The sequence below is a fragment of the Triturus cristatus genome, chromosome 8, assembly GCF_964204655.1.
Source record: "Triturus cristatus chromosome 8, aTriCri1.1, whole genome shotgun sequence".
Classification (NCBI taxonomy): domain Eukaryota; kingdom Metazoa; phylum Chordata; class Amphibia; order Caudata; family Salamandridae; genus Triturus; species Triturus cristatus.
The window spans coordinates 741300632-741323535 of NC_140591.1; the positions used below are offsets into that span (position 1 = coordinate 741300632).

At 48.0% G+C, this 22904-nt stretch overlaps 1 protein-coding gene across 2 annotated transcripts in view; it reads right to left on the reverse strand.

Moving 5' to 3' along the window:
* The window catches only part of LOC146804999 (arylsulfatase H-like), a 641615-nt gene that overhangs the window by 439410 nt on the left and 179301 nt on the right, over positions 1 to 22904 (reverse strand). For both annotated transcript variants that reach the window (XM_085622143.1, XM_085622144.1), the window contains one exon: positions 1104 to 1225. In XM_085622143.1, the coding sequence (XP_085478269.1) occupies positions 1104 to 1225 (122 nt within the window). The remainder of the gene's footprint in view (positions 1 to 1103; positions 1226 to 22904) is intronic.

Genomic DNA, 22904 nt, shown 5'->3' on the forward strand with positions numbered 1-22904 from the left:
ATGAGTTGACTGACCAGCATGAACAAAACCTGACAGGATTCTCTCCGCTACGGAGGCCCTGTTAAAGTTAACTATTACACAGTCACCCCCTCCAAACTTTTTGGAACTGCCCACCCATGCCACTCGACGTACCATGATGATACTACGTTCCGCCCTGGGGCCCACGGGCGTATTAGCTGTTAACCAGTGGAGTACCTTGTTCTTTAGGTTGTTATAGTCCTCTTTCATATCTGAGCGAAGAGGCGGGATGTTCCTACTACATACGGTGTGGATTCTGGGGGAAGATTGATGGTAATATGACTCTGACAAAACTCCCCTGGTAATACCACAGGGCCGTCCGACTGGCCTGCGATAGTTTGAGGATCCCGCCTATACGAAGAAGCAGCCAGGGACCTGCTAGGAGTCTGGCCGCCCCTTTGGCCATCTATCTCCCATCTATGTCGCTGTGTGAACTACTGAGCTTCATATGATTTAGTGAGATTTTTAGGTGTGCCTGGACCAGATTTGGCTACTATATCTAAATTGCTTGTGACCCTGCTATTTAAACTAATGTCAGATTGAGCCCCCCCTGCAAGACTTTTCTCAATTGCTTTCAGCCTCTCCAAAATGGGGCTCAATTTGGTGTCCAACAAGATGGTCATTATATCTTGGAATGCCTTGGTAACCGTTGTATCTAGGTCTTTGGCTGCCATTTTGGACACCAAGGATTTATTGGAAGATTTAGGGACCGGGGTCGGTTTTGGTCTTTTTGCTTTACCCCCAATGGTTGGTAGTTTACGTTTTAATACCTTCTATATCAGCTATTAGTTTGTAGAGATGCATGCTGAGCCAGATTGTCAGACTTTTCTCCATGAGAAGGTAAGACTTGCACCTAGAAATTCACGTGTAAGTTAAATGGTAAGTCACACTGTCATCAAAAAATCTTTGTGAATCGAGCTCAAACTATTCATAGTATGGACCAACATGCAGACTAAGAGGATTTATAACCTAGCAAAAGAATGCAAGACTTGAAAACTTGTGAAGGAGAAGCCACACAAGGGCTAAAAACATGGATAGGGAAGAAAGGCACAGTTCCGATAGATATTTAATATTAAACCACTAACCTGATCGAATTGGATATCGTCCTGTCATAAAGGCTGCCCGACTTGGGGTACACACTGTAGCTGCAGCAATATGCTGATTGAGTTTCACTCCCTCTTTCGCCAGCCTGTCTATGTTAGGAGTCCTGAAAGTAGAATGTGGCAGTCATATATAACATATGCTTCTCAATCTGAGATTGTAATTCAAATTGCTACTCCACTGGATCTGATTGCATAACTAAGCACCACTGCCCTCTCATTTTGAATAGAACATCAGAAACAACAATAGCAGTGAAGATTGGATTTTTGAGGAAGTCGATGTAAATGTAATTTTCACTGGTCTGTTGGTGCAGTATTGCCCTGAAATGGTGCAAAAATCTGCAATGTAGTCAGAGAATCCACTGGCTAGGCTTGCTTACCCTGGCTCCCTTTTCCTACCTGCTTGTCCTTAAGTCCCGATAGATGGTTTGTATCACTTCCCTACTTGAGTATAACACCAATATCAATGAAAGTGAAATAAGTCTTTGGATGTCAATTCACTTAAAAGCTTAAAGCAATGTAAGGGACATCATGCATTCTTTAACTAACAATAGCATCACACAGTTGACAGGTGGACCGATTAGTAGATACTCAACAACCTCCTATTTGTTATTGTTGTACCAATAAAGGCAAGCAGTGAAAAGTACAGAAAGTCAATAGCATCCTTTAGAGCAGTGCTTTAAATGGGTAGATACAAGCGCAGGTATTCACTCAATAAATCAATCAATCAATATCAACTTTATTTCGCATAAAAAAACTTCTTAAAAGTACATAACATTTCATTTCTGATAAATAGCCTTCACATCAATTCAGTCTCCATGCAGTATCTAAAAGTTAAAATATTCAATGATTGTACCAATAAGATTTTAAAAAGAAATAATTAACAAAATACCTGTGCTTTAAATTACAAAAAAAATAGATGGCCAGGGAGAACCCAGTTTAGGTGAGAAGGGGTTGTAATAACCTAATAATGTAGATGCAGAATAAATTACACCCGTGTAAGTGCTAGACACTGGCTATGTACTAGAGTAAAACTGCAAAAAAGCCAGAAAGCGGTATGTTGACAATTGCTCACTGGGCTTGGCGTAAAATAACAGCCCTTCTGGATTTTAAAACAGCCTGTAAAAATTACGCAGTCATGACGCATATTTATGGTGATTGCAATTTTTGTATTACTGTGAGAGCTTGAATGAATGAGAATGTAAACTAAATTTTTTCAACAAATTAATGATACATTTTTTTCTCTCTGCTTTATAAAACAAACAAAAGAATAAAATAAGAGAAATAGATTGCTTAGAACTACCATCACAGGCATAGGGAGAACTGATTTACCAAGTATGCATGTGCCGGTAAGCCCAGCAATAGAGGAATATAATTTAATCGCAGTCTTCTCAATAGGAATCGATGATGGGTATTAGGAATGAAGGAAAGGTAAGATGAGAGCCCAGGCCCCACAAGGAGCATTGCCTGATACCTTATTACTGACATTTCTGTTTGCTTTATAGCCATCTATCTTAGCTACTTTTGGCTATAAATAGCTCTTTTAACCTGGATTTAGAGAAAGTCACGCACTGATACAGCGATTCATACAGAGCCACCAAGCCTATGTCACTAAGGGACTGTCAAACATCATTTAGCCAAGGGATAGAGGAAACGCAATCAAGAGTGAATATATCTTTTATCACAAGCTGATTTAATGGGACAGAGCTCCTTTTCCATATCGACAACCATAGTAGTAATAGGGGCCATTTCAATGGTATCAGTGATACTTGGGAGGCCTAATTCTTTGTGGACAATAACATTAGAGCACGAGCCAGGAGTGGTAACATTTTTGCAAATTTGTTTTCTATAACTTGGAGTGAGTCAATTTTGAGCAGTGCCCCAAATTTGCAGCACCATAAGACGCTATCATTTTCGTTAAGTACATTACCAACATTTCTTGGAATGGTTTATTAACTAGAGTCTTAGCAAACTTCCACATGGCAGCAATGCTCTTGGACATAAGGTTTGCTCTATTTCCCACCATCTCAGTCCAGGTTAATTTAGCATCAAAGAGGACCCCCAAATACATTAAATGTTCTACTCTTTCCAGCTTTCTGCCATCTATTTGAAGCCTCATTGTTTTTTTTCTTGTCGCTGCCCTAAGCTGTCACAAAAGTCTTTGATTTATTAACATGGCTTGGCAGATCGACCTGGACTGTTCCCATGAGGCACAGGGTCAGACTGATTTGCATATGGCCATGTCTGAACTGGGGTGGCAGAGTGGGCTAAAGAACGGTGATGGATTAAACCCAGATCAGTTGACTGGGGGTGAGTGCTTGCAATGTTCAACACTCAGTCCATCATTTCCTTTGGTTTTTGCTTTGTTTGCCATAAGTTGGCAGGGTATGCTCAGATGTGAGCCCCTTGCTCACTTTGCCACTGGATTCAAGCAAGCCTGGCTGAAGACGGCTGTAATGCCAGAAACCGGTCCTAGGAAGCTTGTTTCCGGTCCAGGGAAGACATGGCTTGGCAGTTCGACCTGGACTGTTCCCATGAGGCACAGGGTCAGACTGATTTGCATATGGCCATGTCTGAACTGGGGTGGCAGAGTGGGCTAAAGAACGGTGATGGATTAAACCCAGATCAGTTGACTGGGGGTGAGTGCTTGCAATGTTCAACACTCCGTCCATCATTTCCTTTGGTTTTTGCTTTGTTTGCCATAAGTTGGCAGGGTATGCTCAGACGTGAGCCCCTTGCTCACTTTGCCACTGGATTCAAGCAAACCTGGCTGAAGACGGCTGCAATGCCAGAAACCGGTCCTAGGAAGCTTGTTTCCGGGCCAGGGAAGACATGGCTTGGCAGTTCGACCTGGACTGTTCCCATGATGCACAGGGTCAGACTGATTTGCATATGGCCATGTCTGAACTGGGGTGGCAGAGTGGGCTAAAGAACGGTGATGGATTAAACCCAGATCAGTTGACTGGGGGTGAGTGCTTGCAATGTTCAACACTCCGTCCATCATTTCCTTTGGTTTTTGCTTTGTTTGTCATAAGTTGGCAGGGTATGCTCAGACGTGAGCCCCTTGCTCACTTTGCCACTGGATTCAAGCAAGCCTGGCTGAAGATGGCTGTAATGCCAGAAACCGGTCCTAGGAAGCTTGTTTCCGGTCCAGGGAAGACATGGCTTGGCAGTTCGACCTGGACTGTTCCCATGAGGCACAGGGTCAGACTGATTTGCATATGGCCATGTCTGAACTGGGGTGGCAGAGTGGGGTAAAGAACGGTGATGGATTAAACCCAGATCAGTTGACTGGGAGTGAGTGCTTGCAATGTTCAACACTCCGTCCATCATTTCCTTTGGTTTTTGCTTTGTTTGCCATAAGTTGGCAGGGTATGCTCAGACGTGAGCCCCTTGCTCACTTTGCCACTGGATTCAAGCAAGCCTGGCTGAAGACGGCTGTAATGCCAGAAACCGGTCCTAGGAAGCTTGTTTCCGGTCCAGGGAAGACATGGCTTGGCAGTTCGACCTGGACTGTTCCCATGTGGCACAGGGTCAGACTGATTTGCATATGGCCATGTCTGAACTGGGGTGGCAGAGTGGGCTAAAGAACGGTGATGGATTAAACCCAGATCAGTTGACTGGGGGTGAGTGCTTGCAATGTTCAACACTCCGTCCATCATTTCCTTTGGTTTTTGCTTTGTTTGCCGTAAGTTGGCAGGGTATGCTCAGACGTGAGCCCCTTGCTCACTTTGCCACTTGATTCAAGCAAGCCTGGCTGACGACGGCTGTAATGCCAGAAACCGGTCCTAGGAAGCTTGTTTCCGGTCCAGGGAAGACATGGCTTACGCGCTGGGGGTACGCACCGTACATACACGGGTGGGGGTACGACTCGAACGTACAGGGGTGTACATACACGGGTGGGGGTACGACTCAAACGTATAGGGGTGTACTTACACGGGGGAGTACGACACGTACAGGGGTGTACATACACGGGGGAGTACGACACGTACAGGGGTGTACATACACAGGTGGGGGTACGACACATACAGGGGTGTACATACACGGATGGGGGTACGACTCGAACGTACAGGGGTGTACATACACGGGGGAGTACGACACGTACAGGGGTGTACATACACGGGTGGGGGTACGACTCGAACGTACAGGGGTGTACATACATGGGTGGGGGTACGGCTCGAACGTACAGGGGCTGGGGGGGTGTTCGGCACGTATGCGGGCACATGTCTCCATGTTTGCTATGGGTGTTCGGTGCGGACAGAGTTTTTTCCATACGGTTGTAACATCGGACGCACGGGATGGATCGTGATTCCGCGGTCGGACTTCACTTTTCACGTTTGTACGGTAAATCGTCCGTGGACGTGTCGGACACATTTTCCGACCCGAGGACGTGTGGGGAATTCTTCCCAATGCGATTCGTATGGTCTTTATCCCATGCGAATCGTAATTGGCAGTTTGTACGGCACTTGTACGATTCGTACGGTAAAAAGACCGGATACGAGTCGTACGGGGAATTTTTTTACCGGATCGTGATCGGCACCAGAGTGTGGTATTATTTTTGCTAGTCTGCCAATAGCCCTTGCATTTTGAAGGTAATTCTTTTTTGGCTTATAGAGTCACCTATGGCAAAATGCTGAAACTGGTATATAGAAGATTTGTGGCTAATGGGTACCTCTGGTAAAATAATAGCACTGGTATACCAGAGGTAATTTTTGGCACAGGGGGAACCCATGGAATAATAAATGGTGCTAAAAAACTGAAAGAAATTCTTGGCATGGGAGCACTCATGCCAAAATGGGTTCAGTGACTAAATATCGAGGGACAGAATATAGACTGCACAAAATATCGACTCAAAATATCGAGGGACAGTATATAGAATCACTATCTACAAACAGGTAAGTACTAAAATATCAAGTACAAAATATAGATAGATAAAATATAGTTAACTAAAATATCAATTTTTTTAAATGTATTAAAAATAATATAAATGTAATTAAATAATAAACAAAATTAAATAAAATATAGTTAAAATTATGTAAAAAAGCTTAAAATGTAAAAATAATAAATGTAATGTAAACAAAACATAGTAAGTAAGAATTTGTTGGATAGTGGGAGGGTAAAAATTACTATTCCCACTCCAGTGAGTGCAACAGTAGGGAAAGCGTTGGATAGCGTAGGGGTAAAAATTACTATTCCCACTCCAGTGAGTGCAACAGTAGGGAAAGCGTTGGATAGTGTAGGGGTAAAATGTACTATTCCCACTCCAATGAGTGCAACAGTAGGGAAAGCGTTGGATAGCGTAGGGGTAAAAATTGCTATTCCCACTCCAGTGAGTGCAACAGTAGGGAAAGCATTAGATAGCGGGAGGGTAAAAATTGCTATCCCACTCCAGTGAGTGCAACAGGTGGGAAAGCGTTGGATAGCGTAGGGGTAAAAATTACTATTCCCACTCCAGTGAGTGCAACAGTAGGGAAAGCGTTGGATAGCGTAGGGGTAAAAATTACTATTCCCACTCCAGAGAGTGCAACAGTAGGGAAAGCGTTGGATAGCGGGAGGGTAAAAACTTACTATTCCCACTCCACAGAGTGAAACAGTAGAGAAAGCATTGGATAGCGTAGGGGTAAAAACTACTATTACCACTCCAGTGAGTGCAACAGTAGGGAACGCGTTGGATAGCGTAGGGGTAAAATTTACAATTCCCACTCCAGAGAGTGCAACAGTAGGGAAAACGTTGGATAGCGGGAGGGTAGAAATTACTATTCCCACCCCAGAGAGTGCAACAGTAGGGAAAGTGTTGGATAGCGTAGGGGTAAAAATTACTATTCCCACTCCAGTGAGTGCAACAGTAGGGAAAGCGCTGGATAGCGTAGGGGTAAAAATTACTATTCGCACTCCAGTGAGTGCAACAGTAGGGAAAGCATTGGTTAGCGTAGGGGTAAAAATTACTATTCCCACTCTAGTGAGTGCAACAGTAGGGAATGCGTTGGATAGCGTAGGGGTAAAAATTACAATTTCCACTCCAGAGAGTACAACAGTAGGGAAAGTAATGATTTAATATTTAAATAAGAATAAATTAATAATCAATACCAATTAAAAATTAATTAAAATTAATTACGAATCACAAAATATGTAATAATTCATTAATTATAAATACCAATAAATATTATTTATTAAAAAGTAATGACCTATTAATGATTAATTACCAACCAATTAATTTGCAATACCAAAAATGTAATAAGTAATAAAAAATGCCCAATTATTATTAATTAACAATAAATTATTTATCAATATACAAAAATAATGTCAATAATTATTTAAATACAATTACATTACTTACCACCCTATTCCCCTATAACTCACAACCCACTCCAAATAATACATTAATACAATTAACATAATTATCAATAAAACAATTAATTTAAATTAATTACCAATTAATAAAAAATAATTAGCAATTAATAATTAATTAATAATCAATTAATTATCAATACATATAAATAAAAATAAATCTTTACTTAATTACAATTAAATTACTTCCCACCCTATTCCCCTATAAACCCACAACCCGCTAGAGAACTAAACCGCAAAATAAAAGAAAAATAATTAATAATTCATAAAAATTAATATTTCATTTACTATAATTAAATTACTTCCCACCCTATTCCCGTATAAACCCACAACCCGCTACGGAATTAAATTACGCAACAATTAAATAACATAAAATTCATTACTTAAAAAAAATTAAACATACATTAAAAAAATAATATATAATTTTAACACATATACTAGCATACATAACACTAATTTGGTTTCGATATTATGGAAAACTATATTTCTAAATTCGATATTATGGAAATCGATATTTCTTTCCTCAAATTCGATATTCTATACAACTATATTTTGGGAATTCGATATTCTGGCCTCTCTATATTTTTGATTCGATATCCTGCACAGTCGATATTTCAAATTGGGTGTTTACCGCCAAAATGCTGGCACTGGCACATTGGAGATAATTCTTGGTAAAAGGGACGATAACTGTGAGAAATGGGATGGAGGAAACCATGACAAAATGTTGGCATTCACACACTAGAGGTAATTTTTGACATAAAGATCACCCACAGTGTATAGAAATAAATAGCTAAATTTTAAAACTGGCATATTGTATGTAATTTTTGGCATAAGAGATCACGCAATACATTTGGGGTCACCCATGATAAAATGTTTACCCTGCCACAATGAAGGTAATTTTAGACATATGGGGGCCGATTCCGATTCCGGACGGAAAACGAACCGACCGACATGGACCCGGACCGAATACCGACCGACACGGACCAGCGCGTACGACCGGTGCAGTACGATGCAACGCGAGTGAATTAAAATCGACACGAGCGGAATACAAGCCGTACGACCGAGCCGGAGGAAAAATAGTGATCCGGCTGGAAAACCAACGCGATTTTCACCGACCGACACGAACCCAGAATGAACCCGACCGACCCGTACCCGCGATGTACGATTAGCTCAGTATGATGCAATGCGAGTAAAACCAGACCGACTCGCACGGAGACCAAGCCGCACGACCAACACGCACAGATAATCCGGCACACAAGCAATAGAGACCGCCGCGAACAATGCGTATCAAACACAGAAGACAGGCAGTGTGAACGAGGCGGAGAAGCCCGCACGAGACAACAGCAGCGTCCGTTTCCGTCACATGAACGTCTCCTTCATGCGTACAAAACACAAAGGAAAAATCACAAAAAAAGGACCAAACAAGCAATGACTAAGCCAATAAATACCCCCAAAAAAATAATTGGACAAAGACACACCCACAATTCCAACTATATAAAGGACTACAATCACTACCATCATCCCTTGCAAACAGGAGACACAGCCAGCAGCAAACACCAGTACACAGCAACCACAGACACACTCACAACTCACCCATCACACAACTCACACACCATCAGTACCTCATACAAAAGCACACACACATACACACAGCAAAACCAACACCAACACAACATCACTTGCACCCTCACACACACATCCCCCACCACCACCACCCATCACCATGCCTCCAAAGAAGAATCCAAAGTTCACAGATAGTGAGTTAGAAGTGCTGGTAGACGAGATCATCAGAGTAGAGCCACATTTGTTTGGTACATTGGTTCAAAGGACCCCCATCTCACAGAAAACCAAGATGTGGATGAGGATTGTGGACAAGGTGAACGCACAAGCACCAACATTGCGCACAAAGAACAATATCCAGAACCGGTGGTATGACGTGCGCAGGAGGGTCAAGAAACTCATCGAGAAAGATCACACCTTGAGTCAGCGCACCGGCGGTGGCCCTCCTGCCAAACCAGTCTACTTCAGGACCTGGGAGGAGAAGGCGCGGGACATCCTACGATCAGAGAGCGTCCATGGCCTAACAGACATCCTAGAGCCTGGTGAGTGCACAAACAACATACCCAAGATTGTGTGGCAATGGGACAGTGAAACCATGCACCGTACGCAAAGGTACACTAACCAATAGATAATCAACCCAAGATGTGTATGCCCGTCACACAAACACAATACCTGCCATATCATAGTGACTGGGGACTGTGTTATGACATGCACCAACCTACAAACAAATAGAGCAAGCCAGTGGCACTAAGCCAAATACACCCAGCCAGACAGTTTGCCATCACAAACACAACACCTCACAGTGCAGCTGACTGTCAGGAAGGAATAGTGGGGATGCAGGTGAAGTGAGTGTAGACAAAAGCATGATGGGGCCTGTAGTCACAGATAATGCCCCCCACCCTCCTGATTGGCCCATCAAGACCCCTCTGAAACATGCCCACATCACAGGGAGTGGAAAATGGCTGACAAGATGGCTGACACTGGGTCCTGCTGTGGGGAGCACAAGGCCCTGCTAGGGCTTGTGTGCAAATCAGAAGCAGGACACCACTGACTGACATCCTGAAAGAAAACTTGCACGCCCTACAATGGAAGCACGTTTCATGATGGGAAGGAGGACTGACAGCCCTGACCGTACTGCTCAGCATGGGGAGACACCCCGCCCCAACACAAACTCCACACAACTCACCGGGTACAATACTTTGACACACACCTCATTGAAATATCAGCAAAAGATACCCCGTACTGGGTGCTGCTGTGTGAAGCACAGGGGCTCACTTGGGACTTGTAGCCAAACAAACACCAGGATTTCACAGTCAGCCATCTTGCCATTGATGTCACACCCCCTCACAGGGAAGCAGAGTCAAGATGGAGGAAGCATGGGCATGCTGGGAAGGGGGGTGTAGCCAAGAGTATGATGGGACTCGCAGTCACAGACAACCTACACCCACCCACATGGCCCTGCAAGATCAAACTGAACCATACTCGCCTCACAGGGAGTGGGAAGGGACTGACAAGATGTCTGACACTGGGCTCTGTTGTGGGGAGCACAAGGCCATGCTGGCAAATGGCCAACAACAAGATCAAACTTTGTCTTTGACAAGCTGGGAAAAAGCAGTGTACAGGCAGGCATCTGTTTGAAAAGTAGAAAATGTCATGTTTGTGAACCAACGACGCATGTAGAAACATAAATCACATTGTGTGTCTCTCCCAAACACAGGTCGTGCTGGGCACCCAGCGCCAAATGACGAGGATACCCAGTCCAAGGCTCTGGTGGACACTGAGCTCTCTGGTCTGACTCTCTCACTGTCCTGTTCGGATGACGACAGCCAACCTGGCCCCTCCGGTGTGAGTCATCATGCAGCACCAGCAGCAGCAACATCTGCCCCCCCTGTACCCATGCCTCCAGCATCTGGACACCGACAGGGCACCCCCACCAACACGGACAGACCAAGGACAATCAACACCCACAGCACAGGGACACAGGACCCCCGGAAGCTACAGCCAACACCACCAGCAACACCACCCAAGGGGTCCCAGTGTCACCTGTGCGTACCGCCGCTGGCCCTGCCCGTGTGGAGAGGGGTGCTGGGAGGGGTGGGAGGCACAGGGCACGCCTTGCAGAGGGGTCTGGACTGCATGATGACCCCCAACTGGCACGCATCTTAGATGCGTGCCAGGATAGCCCTGGAGGATTTGGTCAGGTAGTGGAGATCCTCAAGGACATGCAACACGAGCAGGTCGCCCACCATGCCTGCATAGAGGCCAAGTGGGATGACATCACTGCGGTGCATTGGGACATACTACAATGCCTCCGCCAGATCAACACCAACCTGTCCACACCCCCCTGTGTGCCCACAACATCTGTCGCAACACCATCTGCCAGCGCCACAGGGAGGGACAAGGACTCTGGCGGAGAGTCCCCTGCACCGCAGAGGCCTGCACATGAGGATCCCCCCCCCCGGAAGAAGAGGGGTCATCCGAAGAAGGACATGTGAGAGGCAGGTGTCCCAGCACATCCCCCAGGGCCTCCAAACCTGTTCTGGACAATGTTCTTTGTGCGCAACCCGTTTACCTTGTCCAATCGCACACAACTCACCCATATTGCATGGAGGGTTCACATTGGGCCAATGTAGCAGACGACTGTGGACTTTACTCTGGACATTTCATCTACCAGCACTTCCAACTCCAATGTGAACTTTGGATTCCCAAACCACTGTACAGCACCCACCATCCTGTGCACTTCACTCACACATGTTTGTAAATAAACTCACCAGTACACCATACTTGCCTCTGTTGTGATTCCAACTTGTGCATGCCAAATACTGCAACAATGTGACCAACATAAGGTGATTCATGGGAATGTTACACATGTGAGGGAGACACACCACTATGGCAACACAAAACATACTCACCATGGCCATGTTACTCATCACACACAATGATGTTGACCTGAAACACATTGGCATGCACAGACACAACACCAAGCCCAGTCAGTGTTAACAAGTCCACAGGTGAGGTAAGCAGATGTCACTCAGATGTGGGAAGACAGACAACGCACATAACAAAGCATAGCACAGGTTCATTACACATCAGCAACACGTTTATTCCACACTAGTTGCACGGTAATTCTACGTAACAGTGGACACACGCTCACAATGTGTTGGAGAATGGAAGTCCAGGGATGTGTGGTTCATCAGTTGATGGGAATTGTCAATTTCCACACTGGTGTTGGATTCTGGGTGTTGGGGGTCAGTGTTGACCACACAACAGGCAAAGGACCCTGGGAAGGCCAGACAAGATACAGTCAAAAGCACAGACGAACAGGAGAGAAATGCAATACACATGCACAAAACATGTTGCAAAACACCTACACAAACACTAGTTAGCAGTACTACCCTATTGTTGAGTACACACCACCTGAATGGACACATCACAGCACGCATCCAGTCAAGTGGCACACAGACACACTCAGACAGCAACAGAGCTGGCTCAACACATTCCAGGCTACCTCCATACATTCACATAACAACACTGGAAACTCACATTCAGGTGAAGAAGTTGTTGATGAGCTGGGAGCGAACGTCACCATCATCTTCATCATCACTGGCATCTTGGCCCAGGCCGGGATCCTCCACAGGTGCCGGACGTTGGTCGTCGTCATCGTCATCCTGGATGAGAGGCACCTCCTTCCGCACTGCCATGTTGTGTAGCATGCAGCAGACCAGTATTATTTTGCACACCTTTGCAGGCTCATATGAGAGGGTCCCTCCGGTCTTGTCCAGGCAGCGAAAGCGGCTTTTCAGTAGGCCGAATGTCCGCTCAATCACCCTCCTGCTCCGACCATGTGCCTCATTGGAGCGCAGCTCAGCTGGTGTCACAGGGTTCCTGAGGGGTGTCAGCAACCACGGCATGTCGAGGTATCCAGAGGCGCCTACACACACAAAAATGAACAAGTAGCTGAGTTTTGTAGGAGCGCGGAATACAACACTGACAAACACACACAATGAGAAACAGTCAGCACACACCGACAAGCCAGGCACGCTGAGCCGGCATCTGTGACATCAGCGTTGCAATGAGACAGCTCCTCATAATGTAGGCATCGTGCGCCGAACCAAGGAACCATGCATACACATGTGTGATCAACATGTCAGCAAGACAGACCACCAGAGAATTGATCGAATGGTACTGCTTCTTGTTCCGGTATGCCTGCTCATGTGCCTGTGGTGGTATCAGGGCAACATGTGTCTCGTCAATGGATCCAATGACGTTTGGCATCCTCCCCAGTGTATAAAATGCATCCTTAATTTCAGGGAGTTCATCTTGGCTCGGGAACTTGATATACAGGTCGAGTAATTGCAACATCCCCTCCAAGACATCGCGTAGCACCTGACTAAACATTGTTTGCGACATACCACCAGCAGTAGCCACAGTGTACTGGAAGGTACCGGTAGCAAAGAAGTGCAGGGCTGCCATCACCTTCACCTCTGGGGTCAGTGCTGTAGGGTATGTCCGGCCAGGTAGCAGATGTGGCGCCAACTGCTCTGCCAACTCCTCAATCAGTGGCCTGGTGAAGTGGTACTGTCTGATGCTGTTGCGTTCCTGCATGGTTGCAAGGTCTGGGAACGGCCGATGGACAGCTGGTGCCCTGCAGTACAGAGATGCTCAAAGGAAGATTGTCAGTACATCCACCCATGTGGCCATGACCACGATCACTATCACATGCTTGTTCATGACATTACACAATGTACTGAGGTGTGTGCTGTTGGGCATGGACACATATGTCACCTACAAGACCACCACCTCACATCTCAATTCCACATGTCCACATGAGTGCCATGTAGTGCAATGGGCTGATCATCTGGCTGTGTCAACCAACCTATGTGCTGCTGCAACATTCAAAAAACCCACCACAGTGACAAATGAGGACTCATGTCTCCCAGGCATCACAGATCTTTGGCATGCAGAAACCCAGGCTCCCTGTATTGCCACATCAACACAGCAATGAACATGGCGTAGCACGTACACACCACAAGGCAAGCGTAAGTCCCACAGGTAATGGCCACTGTTGTTCCTGCCGGCCCTACATGTACGTCTCTTAGACACACACCCCATCAAGGTTGATGCATATACCACATGGATGTGGAGACTGTCACCCATTGGTAACATGTGACCAGACACATCTGAGACACAACATGCACACAGACTGTGGGTGCACATCAGTATTGGGGCTACAGGTCTCACTGTGACATACATGCCATCACCCCCAGGACTCAGGGTGTATGTGACATGTCTTAAACATATCTAACCTGACACTGTGCCTTCACTCATGCCCATTACTGTGCAATTGCAGATCACAGTGGTAATGTGCACAACACACAAAGGACTCTGCCATCATGTACAAGATAACAGCCTGGGAGTGGCTGCACAAAGTGCCAGACAAAAAAACAGCTGTGTCCCCCTCAAACACCCAGGGAATGCAGCCTCGCATGCCATGGGACACTGTGTGGCCAATGCTATAGTGTGGCTGGTGTGTGCAGGTGTCCATGGCCAGTATATGTGTGTTGCATCCGTCTAATAGTCACACTAATGAGGTCCGACGCGGGTGACAATGCGTACGCATTGCACGGTTCATGACTGAGCCGTGCGTACACCTTGTCATTGAATCTAATGAGGTCTGACGCGGGTGACAATGCGTACGCATTGCACGGTTCATGACCGAGCCGTGCGTACACCTTGTCATTGAATCCAATGAGGTCCGACGCGGGTGACAATGCGTACGCATTGCACAGTTCATGACCGAGCCGTGCGTACGCCTTGTCATTGAATCCAATGAGGTCCGATGCGGGTGACTATCATGCATACGCGTCGGACAGGCATGGTCCGAGACAGGCGCACGCCTTGGCCATTGAATCGTATGGAGACGGGTGCATGTGTATATTCAAAATACGTGTTGTACAGTCAGTTGTAAGAGCTGGGTGCAATCATTGGCTCAGGACAGTCATGGAGACGGATGCGGATTCAAAACTTGTACGAGTTGTGCACTGCAAATTCAGTTGGATGCCTACAACAATGTTGCAATTTCAAGTGTTCCATGAAGGTGAAGATTTGAACAATGCGGAAGGCGTGTACGAGTCGTACTTTTGAATGGATTGGTCAGACTCATAGGATGCAACCGTGTTTGACCTATCACTTGGGACACATGGCACAGAGTCTGCCTCTGCAGCACAGATAGAAGGCTGGCTGCCCCCCAGGGAGTTCACATGCCTGCACTACATGCTACTTGACCACATCCCTGCTACCACTGCTGCTGTCTATGCATCCTCTGGCTCCTGCTATGGCACGTACACTGGAGAGGGTCCCAGCCTTAACTGAGGAGGAGAACCAGGCCCTGCTGGACGGTCTCCTTCCAGAGTACAGAAAGCTCTATGGGACACCAGGGGACCAGGTGAGTGTGCTGTCCACTGCCTTCCTAATTATGCATGTTGTCTGACTAGCAGTACTAGCAGTGTGTATACCAGTGGCAAGCATTCTCACTGACTACTTTCACCCACCAAAGTGTGTAGGTACATGTCATGAATTGTTTTCCTGCTGCTAAAGTGCATTATTGCAAGCTTAAACTATCCAGGCATTGTTAACATGTCAGATATGCATGTGAGTTTTCATTCCCCGTGGTTGCACTACCTGTGTAATTGATTTCCCTTTGTGATGATGACATGTATATCCAATTGTGTGCTGCACAAATCTGGGGCATGTGTGTTAATGTACTTTTCACTTTGTCATCGTCACAGGTTGATGCCCACCAGAAGCAGGAGATCTGGCAGACCATCGCCCGGGCTGTTCGTTATTGTGGGGGTCTACAAGCGTTGCATCCGCAACTGCCAGAATAGGTGGCAGGACCTTCGGGGCCGGACCCGGAGGATAGCTAGAGTCCAGCTGAAGCTGTCACCTCCACGCAGGAGGAGCGGACACCGGACCCTGACTCCCCACATGCTCCGGATACTGGCGGTGGTCTTCCCGGACCTGGATAGGCAGCTGAAGGCCAGACAGTAGCAGGAAGGCGGTAAGTCCATGCCTGATCTGTGTACTATGTCTGACATGCAAATAGCAGTCTTGTGTCCTGGTCACACTTCCACATTACGTAGGTGTTGTAGTCCCTAAATCAGGTCCCTCATTTGTGTGATGCACCCTCCTCATCTGTTCCACAGGTGTGGCCCCTACAGTCTGTTGCTTGTGTTACTAGGGCACTGTGTCCCTGCAGTCAGCTATGCTTCAGGTACCAGCCAGGATCAGTTCCCGTGACTCTGTTGTGTGTTTCATGGGTGGGTCAATTGTTTACACAATGCCTGAGATCTGACATGTGAACTGTGTGTGCCCTTGAGATGTGTACCAATTGCTGGTCTGACTCGCAACATGTATCAGGGGTATTCCAAACAAAACCATGCAGCAGGGGACTCCAATTTTTGGGCATCAGGAGTATGTTTATCAAGTATGTCACAATTGCTTAGCCACCTGACTACTGTCCGGGGCAAAACATTGTTTCACTTAGTCCTGCTCAGTCATGCCCCCTCAGAAACACTCTGTAATCCCACTCCTGTGTATGAAATTGCAGGTTGTGCTTAGTGACATGTGCCCTCAGGTGTCTGCCTCTGTGTCATTAGGGTGTGGCTTGTTGCTACGTACAACTGGGGTGTCCATGATTCAGAGGGTCAGTATGACATCTGCAATTTGACTGTGGGAGACAAGATCTGTGTGACATATAGGTGTGTAATCATCTGACAGCGCACAATGGTGTATGCAACTGTGTCCCTCATGCAGCTGGGTTACATGCATGGCAGACTTTGATGTGTTAATGTACATGGATTTGTGTTTGCTGAGACTCATATGAATGATTTGCATGATGTGGAGTCTTCTGGGTCCTGGATATGTTGTTTGCATGGGATGGGCAAGTGCGCCGGTCATCTGCAGAGTCAGCTTTACCCCTGAGCTAGGATTGTGAGTCAGTGCATATTGTTGTTGTCTGGATGCCCTGCTCCTGTGACAGGAGACAGTGTTGACTGACTTTCATGGCATCCCAGTGCCATGGCATTGAACTTGCTATGAGTGAGCCTGCATTGTGTTCAAGTTTGCGCCATGTACCCCATTGTCGCCTTGCCCATCAGGACATGAGTACATCATAATGTGTGTTGCTGGCATGCATCCCAAGCATGTGAAATGAGTCTCTGCCCATCCCTTCATCCGGACACCTGTACTTAGTCAGTCGCAAGAGATGTGCTGTGTGTATAGGGACATACTCCTACATGTTCCCTTGCATGTACAACTGTGTGGGTGGTGCATGTTGGCACATTGGTGTGTTAGCGTCCAACATGCAACGGACATATGTGTGAAAGTCAAGGAGGGATATGTGTGCCATGGTTGGGGTTGAGAATGACAATTGTCGTATCCTAAACCGTGTTGGCACTTTGAGCTGTGTTCAGCTGATGATGCCAGGGCTTGCCCTGGGATGTAATGTACTCACTGTGGTGTGTGCAGTCGGTGCAGGTGACTGATGTAGTTCTGTTGCTTCCTATTCCTATTCAGATACATCCACGGCCACAGGAGGGGACAGCTCCACGGACCAGGAGGAGCCACAGAGCCTTACAGGGACAGAAGGAGAGGAGTCAGGTGGACCCAGTGGCACGGAGGGCGAGTTGAGCCACACAGAGGAGTCGTCAGCACCATCCCCTCCAGCTGAAGGCCACAGCAGCTCTGAGGATTACTCCCTCGTGGAGGCGGCTGTCAGCAGCCACCAAACCCCAGCTAGTGAGGCTGTCTCCGCCACCGCCACCACCACCACCACCACCACCACCACCACTACCCCCCTCCCATTGGCTCCCATCCCAGAGGTCCCTGTGGGCTCCCGTGTTTGTGAGCATGTCTCCTTTGTGCCAGGCACCGCACCCCCTGCCCCTGTGTCCCCTGCTGCCCTGAGTGAGGAGTCTGTGGACTTACTTCGACAGATCCATGTAGGGCAGACGTCGATGCTGAAGGTCCTCCATGCACACACAGGTCTGTTGACACAACTGGTGTCATTCATGGAGGGCATTTCCTTGGGCATGTCTGCCCTACAGAGGACGAACCAGTCTGTGGCCTCCTCCCTGACGGCAGCAGTGTCCCTCCTCCAACAGTCCCGCACCCCTCCTACCCCTGCACCACCCACAGTTCCTAGCACCCTACCTGTCCCAAGCACAGAAACCCCCAAACCAAGGGCTAGACGTGCACACAAGCAAGCGCAGGGGACTGATTCCACACTCACAGGGGCTGGTTTGCTGACACACACACAGTCATCCACAACCACTCCACAGTCCTCCGAGACCTCTCCGTCCCAGCTCCCTTCCCTTGCCTCACCTGCAACCCCATCCCCCCAGAAGCTCTTCCTCTGTGACCTTGGCCTTTTTCCACTGACCCAGCAGATCCTGATTACAAGGGGAAGAGGAAGTCCCCACACACTGAAGGGAGTGCCCCTCACACCCGGACACCCTCCCCCAGGCGCAGTCAGACCAAGATGCCCACCCGCAAGTCCCCCCGGCGCAAGAAGAGCAAGACCCCCCACCACCACACAGCTCCAAGGCAAAGTCTCCGTCCTCTATCCCCCAGGCCACCACTCCAAAGGTTCCCCCACCACTCCCTGCCCCGGGTTCCCCCACACACAGATACACCATCCCCAAAATGCTAAGGTCATCCCCCCTAGCACTTGCTCCTCCACACCTGGTCAGACAGTTGGTGCCACTGATGTGGGGACCGTGCCCCCCCCTGCCGACCTCACCTGTCCCCCATTATGCTCCCATGGATGTAGGCACTGCTTTGGAGTCCATGACCACCCCGTCTGACTTGGGCACTGCAGTGGTGAGCCAATCCACTACATCTGACCTGCCCACTGGAGTTGTGCCGGCACCCACCCCATCTGACTTGTGCCCCAGAGTTGTGACAGCACCCACCACTTCAGTCATCTCCCCTGCAGTTGCAAGTGTCTTGCCTGCATCCCCCACCTCGTCACTGCCTCCTTCTGCTCCTCCCTGATCCTGTCCATGTGGTGCCTGGCCTGCCCCCATGTTTGCCCCTCCAAGGGGAGGACCCCGGTCCTTAGCAGTGCAGGCAAGCAAGGTGTGACAGTTGTCACTGTAGTTCACTCCTTGGCATTTTGACATGGACTGGTAATTGGCCTTTTGGTTGCCCAGACGTTTAGAATTTCATATACTGAATTTGTCACTCTAGTTCAGTCCTTGGCATTTGGACATGGACTGGCCATTGGCCTTTTGTTGGAACAGACGTTTCACTTTGCATATGCTGAATAAAGCTTTTTTCTTTGTCCCTGTGAAGTTGATTTAGCTGTACATCATGTTGATGTTGTTTTACATGCCCTTGCACCTGTAATGCTTGGTTTACAATGTTGCATACTGATGTGTTGATGTGAGGTACTCCCTGTGGTCCATGAGATATGTATCCTATTCTGGTGGGTATCCATGTCATCCTTTGCAGCTACCTGGGTGTGTCTGGATCAACTATTTGTGTACATCTCTCTGTGAGCATTTCATTTGCATGGTCACATCTGTGGCTTGCACCCCTGCACATATGATGTGCTTCCCATTGTCCAAATTGTCACTTCCACATACTTCGTGCTCATCAATACTGGCCCTACAGGTGTGGGCATCATTGTAATAGGAGCAACTGGGGCCTCTGTGCAACTTGCTAGACATATGTTTTGGGTATGTGCAGATGACTTAGGGGAGACTTGCAGTGGTTGGGCCCGATTCACAGAACTAACTTAAGACAAAATCCTAAACTTACTACCATTTTCGTATTCACAGAAGGCACTTACTCATTTTGGTATTCACAGAAGACACTTACTCACTTCGGTATTCACAGAAGTTAGGAGTCTTAACTTTAGGACTCCTAAATGCCTTCTGTGAATACCGAAAGTCTTAAAATTAGGGCCCAATATGTTTGGCACAGCTGGGCTCCCACAGGAGTTGTGTCCCCTCAAGTTAGTGTGTTGTCCATTGACATGGCCTGGGCCCATGGTGTGTGTTGAATGTGCATGTGTGTGTCCACATCCCTGTTCATACACAGACAGTGTTCCCTTGATATGTTCCTGTTGTTGATGCTTGCTGAGTGGTACTGGGTTCATCCCACTACTTTTCCAATGGGCTACCAGATGAGTGGGTGCATGACACACTACTGTTAATTGGTGTATCATCATTGGGATTTGTCAGTTCTGAGTGGTGATGATTTTGTCAGACACAGATGGGGCACAGTCAGGGTACCTCAAGGCACTTGTTTGTTTGCAATATCATGTAGTTGTCCCTAGGTGGTATTTTTTAGTGATTGAGACATTTGTATGTGTGTGTGACTGCTCCCACTTGTCGAGTTCACGGCTGCAATGCTGGCAGGTGTCAGCATGGGTGCCTTGTGTTTCTCCTTGGCATCTGCATAGTCCTGGGACTGTGGCAGATATTCTGAAGGTTACATGACCTTTGAGGTCATGGCCATGTACCGCATACTGTGCAGTGTGTCTGTCATTCCCCAGGGTTGTAAACAGTCCTTGTGTGATGTGTGTGTGCACCTTAGTTCCTGCCAACATTCCTGTGTTTGGCATGGGTACATGTGCAATGTCACCTATCCATGTGGACTTCACAGATACACATTGTTGCAGTTCAGGTGTGTGTTGTTGAGGGTGGACTGATGTGAATGTTTGCATGGATGGTCCCCTAGCTCCTGTTTGTCCATGGATGAGGGGCCATGCTGAGTGATTTGTGTTTGTGTATGTGTGATGTACGTTTGTGGCACAGGACACATGTCTGGGTTTCCCAGTTTGTACGACATCTGCCTTTGTCATCACAGTGGAGGTGTCATGCATGCTTGTGTCACCCCACTGTCTGGTCCCTGGGGGTAGTGGTGTTGTGTGTCAGTCTCTTGCTGTGTTAGTTGGTGTTCATTCCAGCTTGTGTCACATGTGTCTGTTGTACTTCCTCTCAACTCCCAACGCCTGATTGCCCACTGAGGGTTTCCCAATTATGGTTTTCTTTTGTATGGCACTGTGTACACATCTGTGTCACTGTGGTTCAGCCCCCCTCATGTATTGTGTAGTTGCCTGGGATACTGTGACACACACACACACATGTTGTGTCCGATGTGCAGTGTGAGTTTGCCTGTTTGTGCATCTGCACCAGTGCGTTGGAATTGCTGTTGTGGGCCTTGGTCTGGATGCTGTTTCTGTGATTTTGCATGCTGTCCCTGTGAGTCATTTCACATCATTGTGCAAATTCATCCTAGTTGTTTGGTGCCATTGCTGGCATGGAACGTGAGTTTGAGAGCTGACACCTACAGTCTACACATTTTGTTTTGATTGGTGTGTCTATTTTCGACATGTGTGCATGCTTGGTGATGCTCACTTCTGCTGTTGTGTCATTGTACGCTGTGTGCATTGTCAGCCCCCATTGTTGGTGCTTGTCTGCACATGGCCGAGAGTGTTATGCTTTCACAGCACTGTTAGCCTCACCACATCTCGGTGTGTATGGGACACAACCACTAGTTTGCCCCAGAAGGGTTTGATGTGTTGGGAGCAGGGATCATACATGCTGTTTGTTATTTGCAGCTTTGACCATGATGACACTTACCTTTTGGTCACTGTGATGAGGGGGTTTTGGTCCCCATCACCACAATGCTCCACATCTGCTGCATTTTGTGAGCCCCCACTTAACTTCTGCTCTACACAGTGAGGGGGTGTTCTTTTTACATTGCCACAGTGCTATGGTGATGCTTGCTGTTACTTACATTGTATGCTCGTAGCCATAATCACTGTTGTGGGCATTTGTCACAGACTACACACTGTTGTCATGATGTCATGGGGGATGTATTTTGCGGACATACCTGATGTTTGCATATGCTGAATGTGTTGTGCATCACCCATCCTATGGCTGGGGGTGGCAGGGGTGATGGGCAACATAAGCACTATGGGTGTGGGCGGCAGGGGTGATACACAACAAAGTCCCTATGGGTGGGGGTGGCAGTAGTGATGGGCAACAGGTCCCCTATGGGTGTGGGTGGCAGGGGTGATGGACAACATAAGCACTATGGGTGTGGGTGGCAGGGGTGATGGGCAACAAAGTCCCCTGTGATTGGGGGTGGCAGGGGGGATGGGCAACATAAGCCCTGTGAGTGGGGGTGGCAGGGGTGATGGGCAACAGGTCCCCTGTGAGTGGGGGTGGCAGGGGTGTTGGGCAACATAAGCCCTGTGAGTGGGGGTGGCAGTAGTGCTGGGCAACATAAGCCCTATGGGTGTGGGTGGCAGGGGTGATGGGCAACAGGTCCCCTATGGGCGTGGGTGGCAGAGGTGATGGGCAACAGGTCCCCTGTGAGTGGGGGTGGCAGGGGTGATGGGCAACAGGTCCCCTGTGAGTGGGGGTGGCAGGTGTGATGGGCAACAGGTCCACTGTGAGTGGGGGTGGCAGGGGTGATGGGCAACATAAGCCCTATGGGTGGAGGTGTCAGGGGTGATGGGCAACAGGTCCCCTGTGAGTGGGGGTGGCAGGGGTGATGGGCAACAGGTCCCCTGTGAGTGGGGGTGGCAGGGGTGATGGGCAACATAAGCCCTATAGCTGGGGGTGGCAGGGGTGATGGGCAACATAAGCCCTGTGAGTGGGGGTGTCAGGGGTGATGGGCAACAGGTCCCCTGTGAGTGGGGGTGGCAGTAGTGTTGGGCAACATAAGCCCTATGAGTGGGGATGGCAGGGGTGATGGGCAACAGGTCCCCTGTGAGTGGGGGTGGCAGGGGTGATGGGCAACATAAGCACTATGGGTATGGGTTGCAGGGGTGATGGGCAACAAAGTCCCTATGGGTGG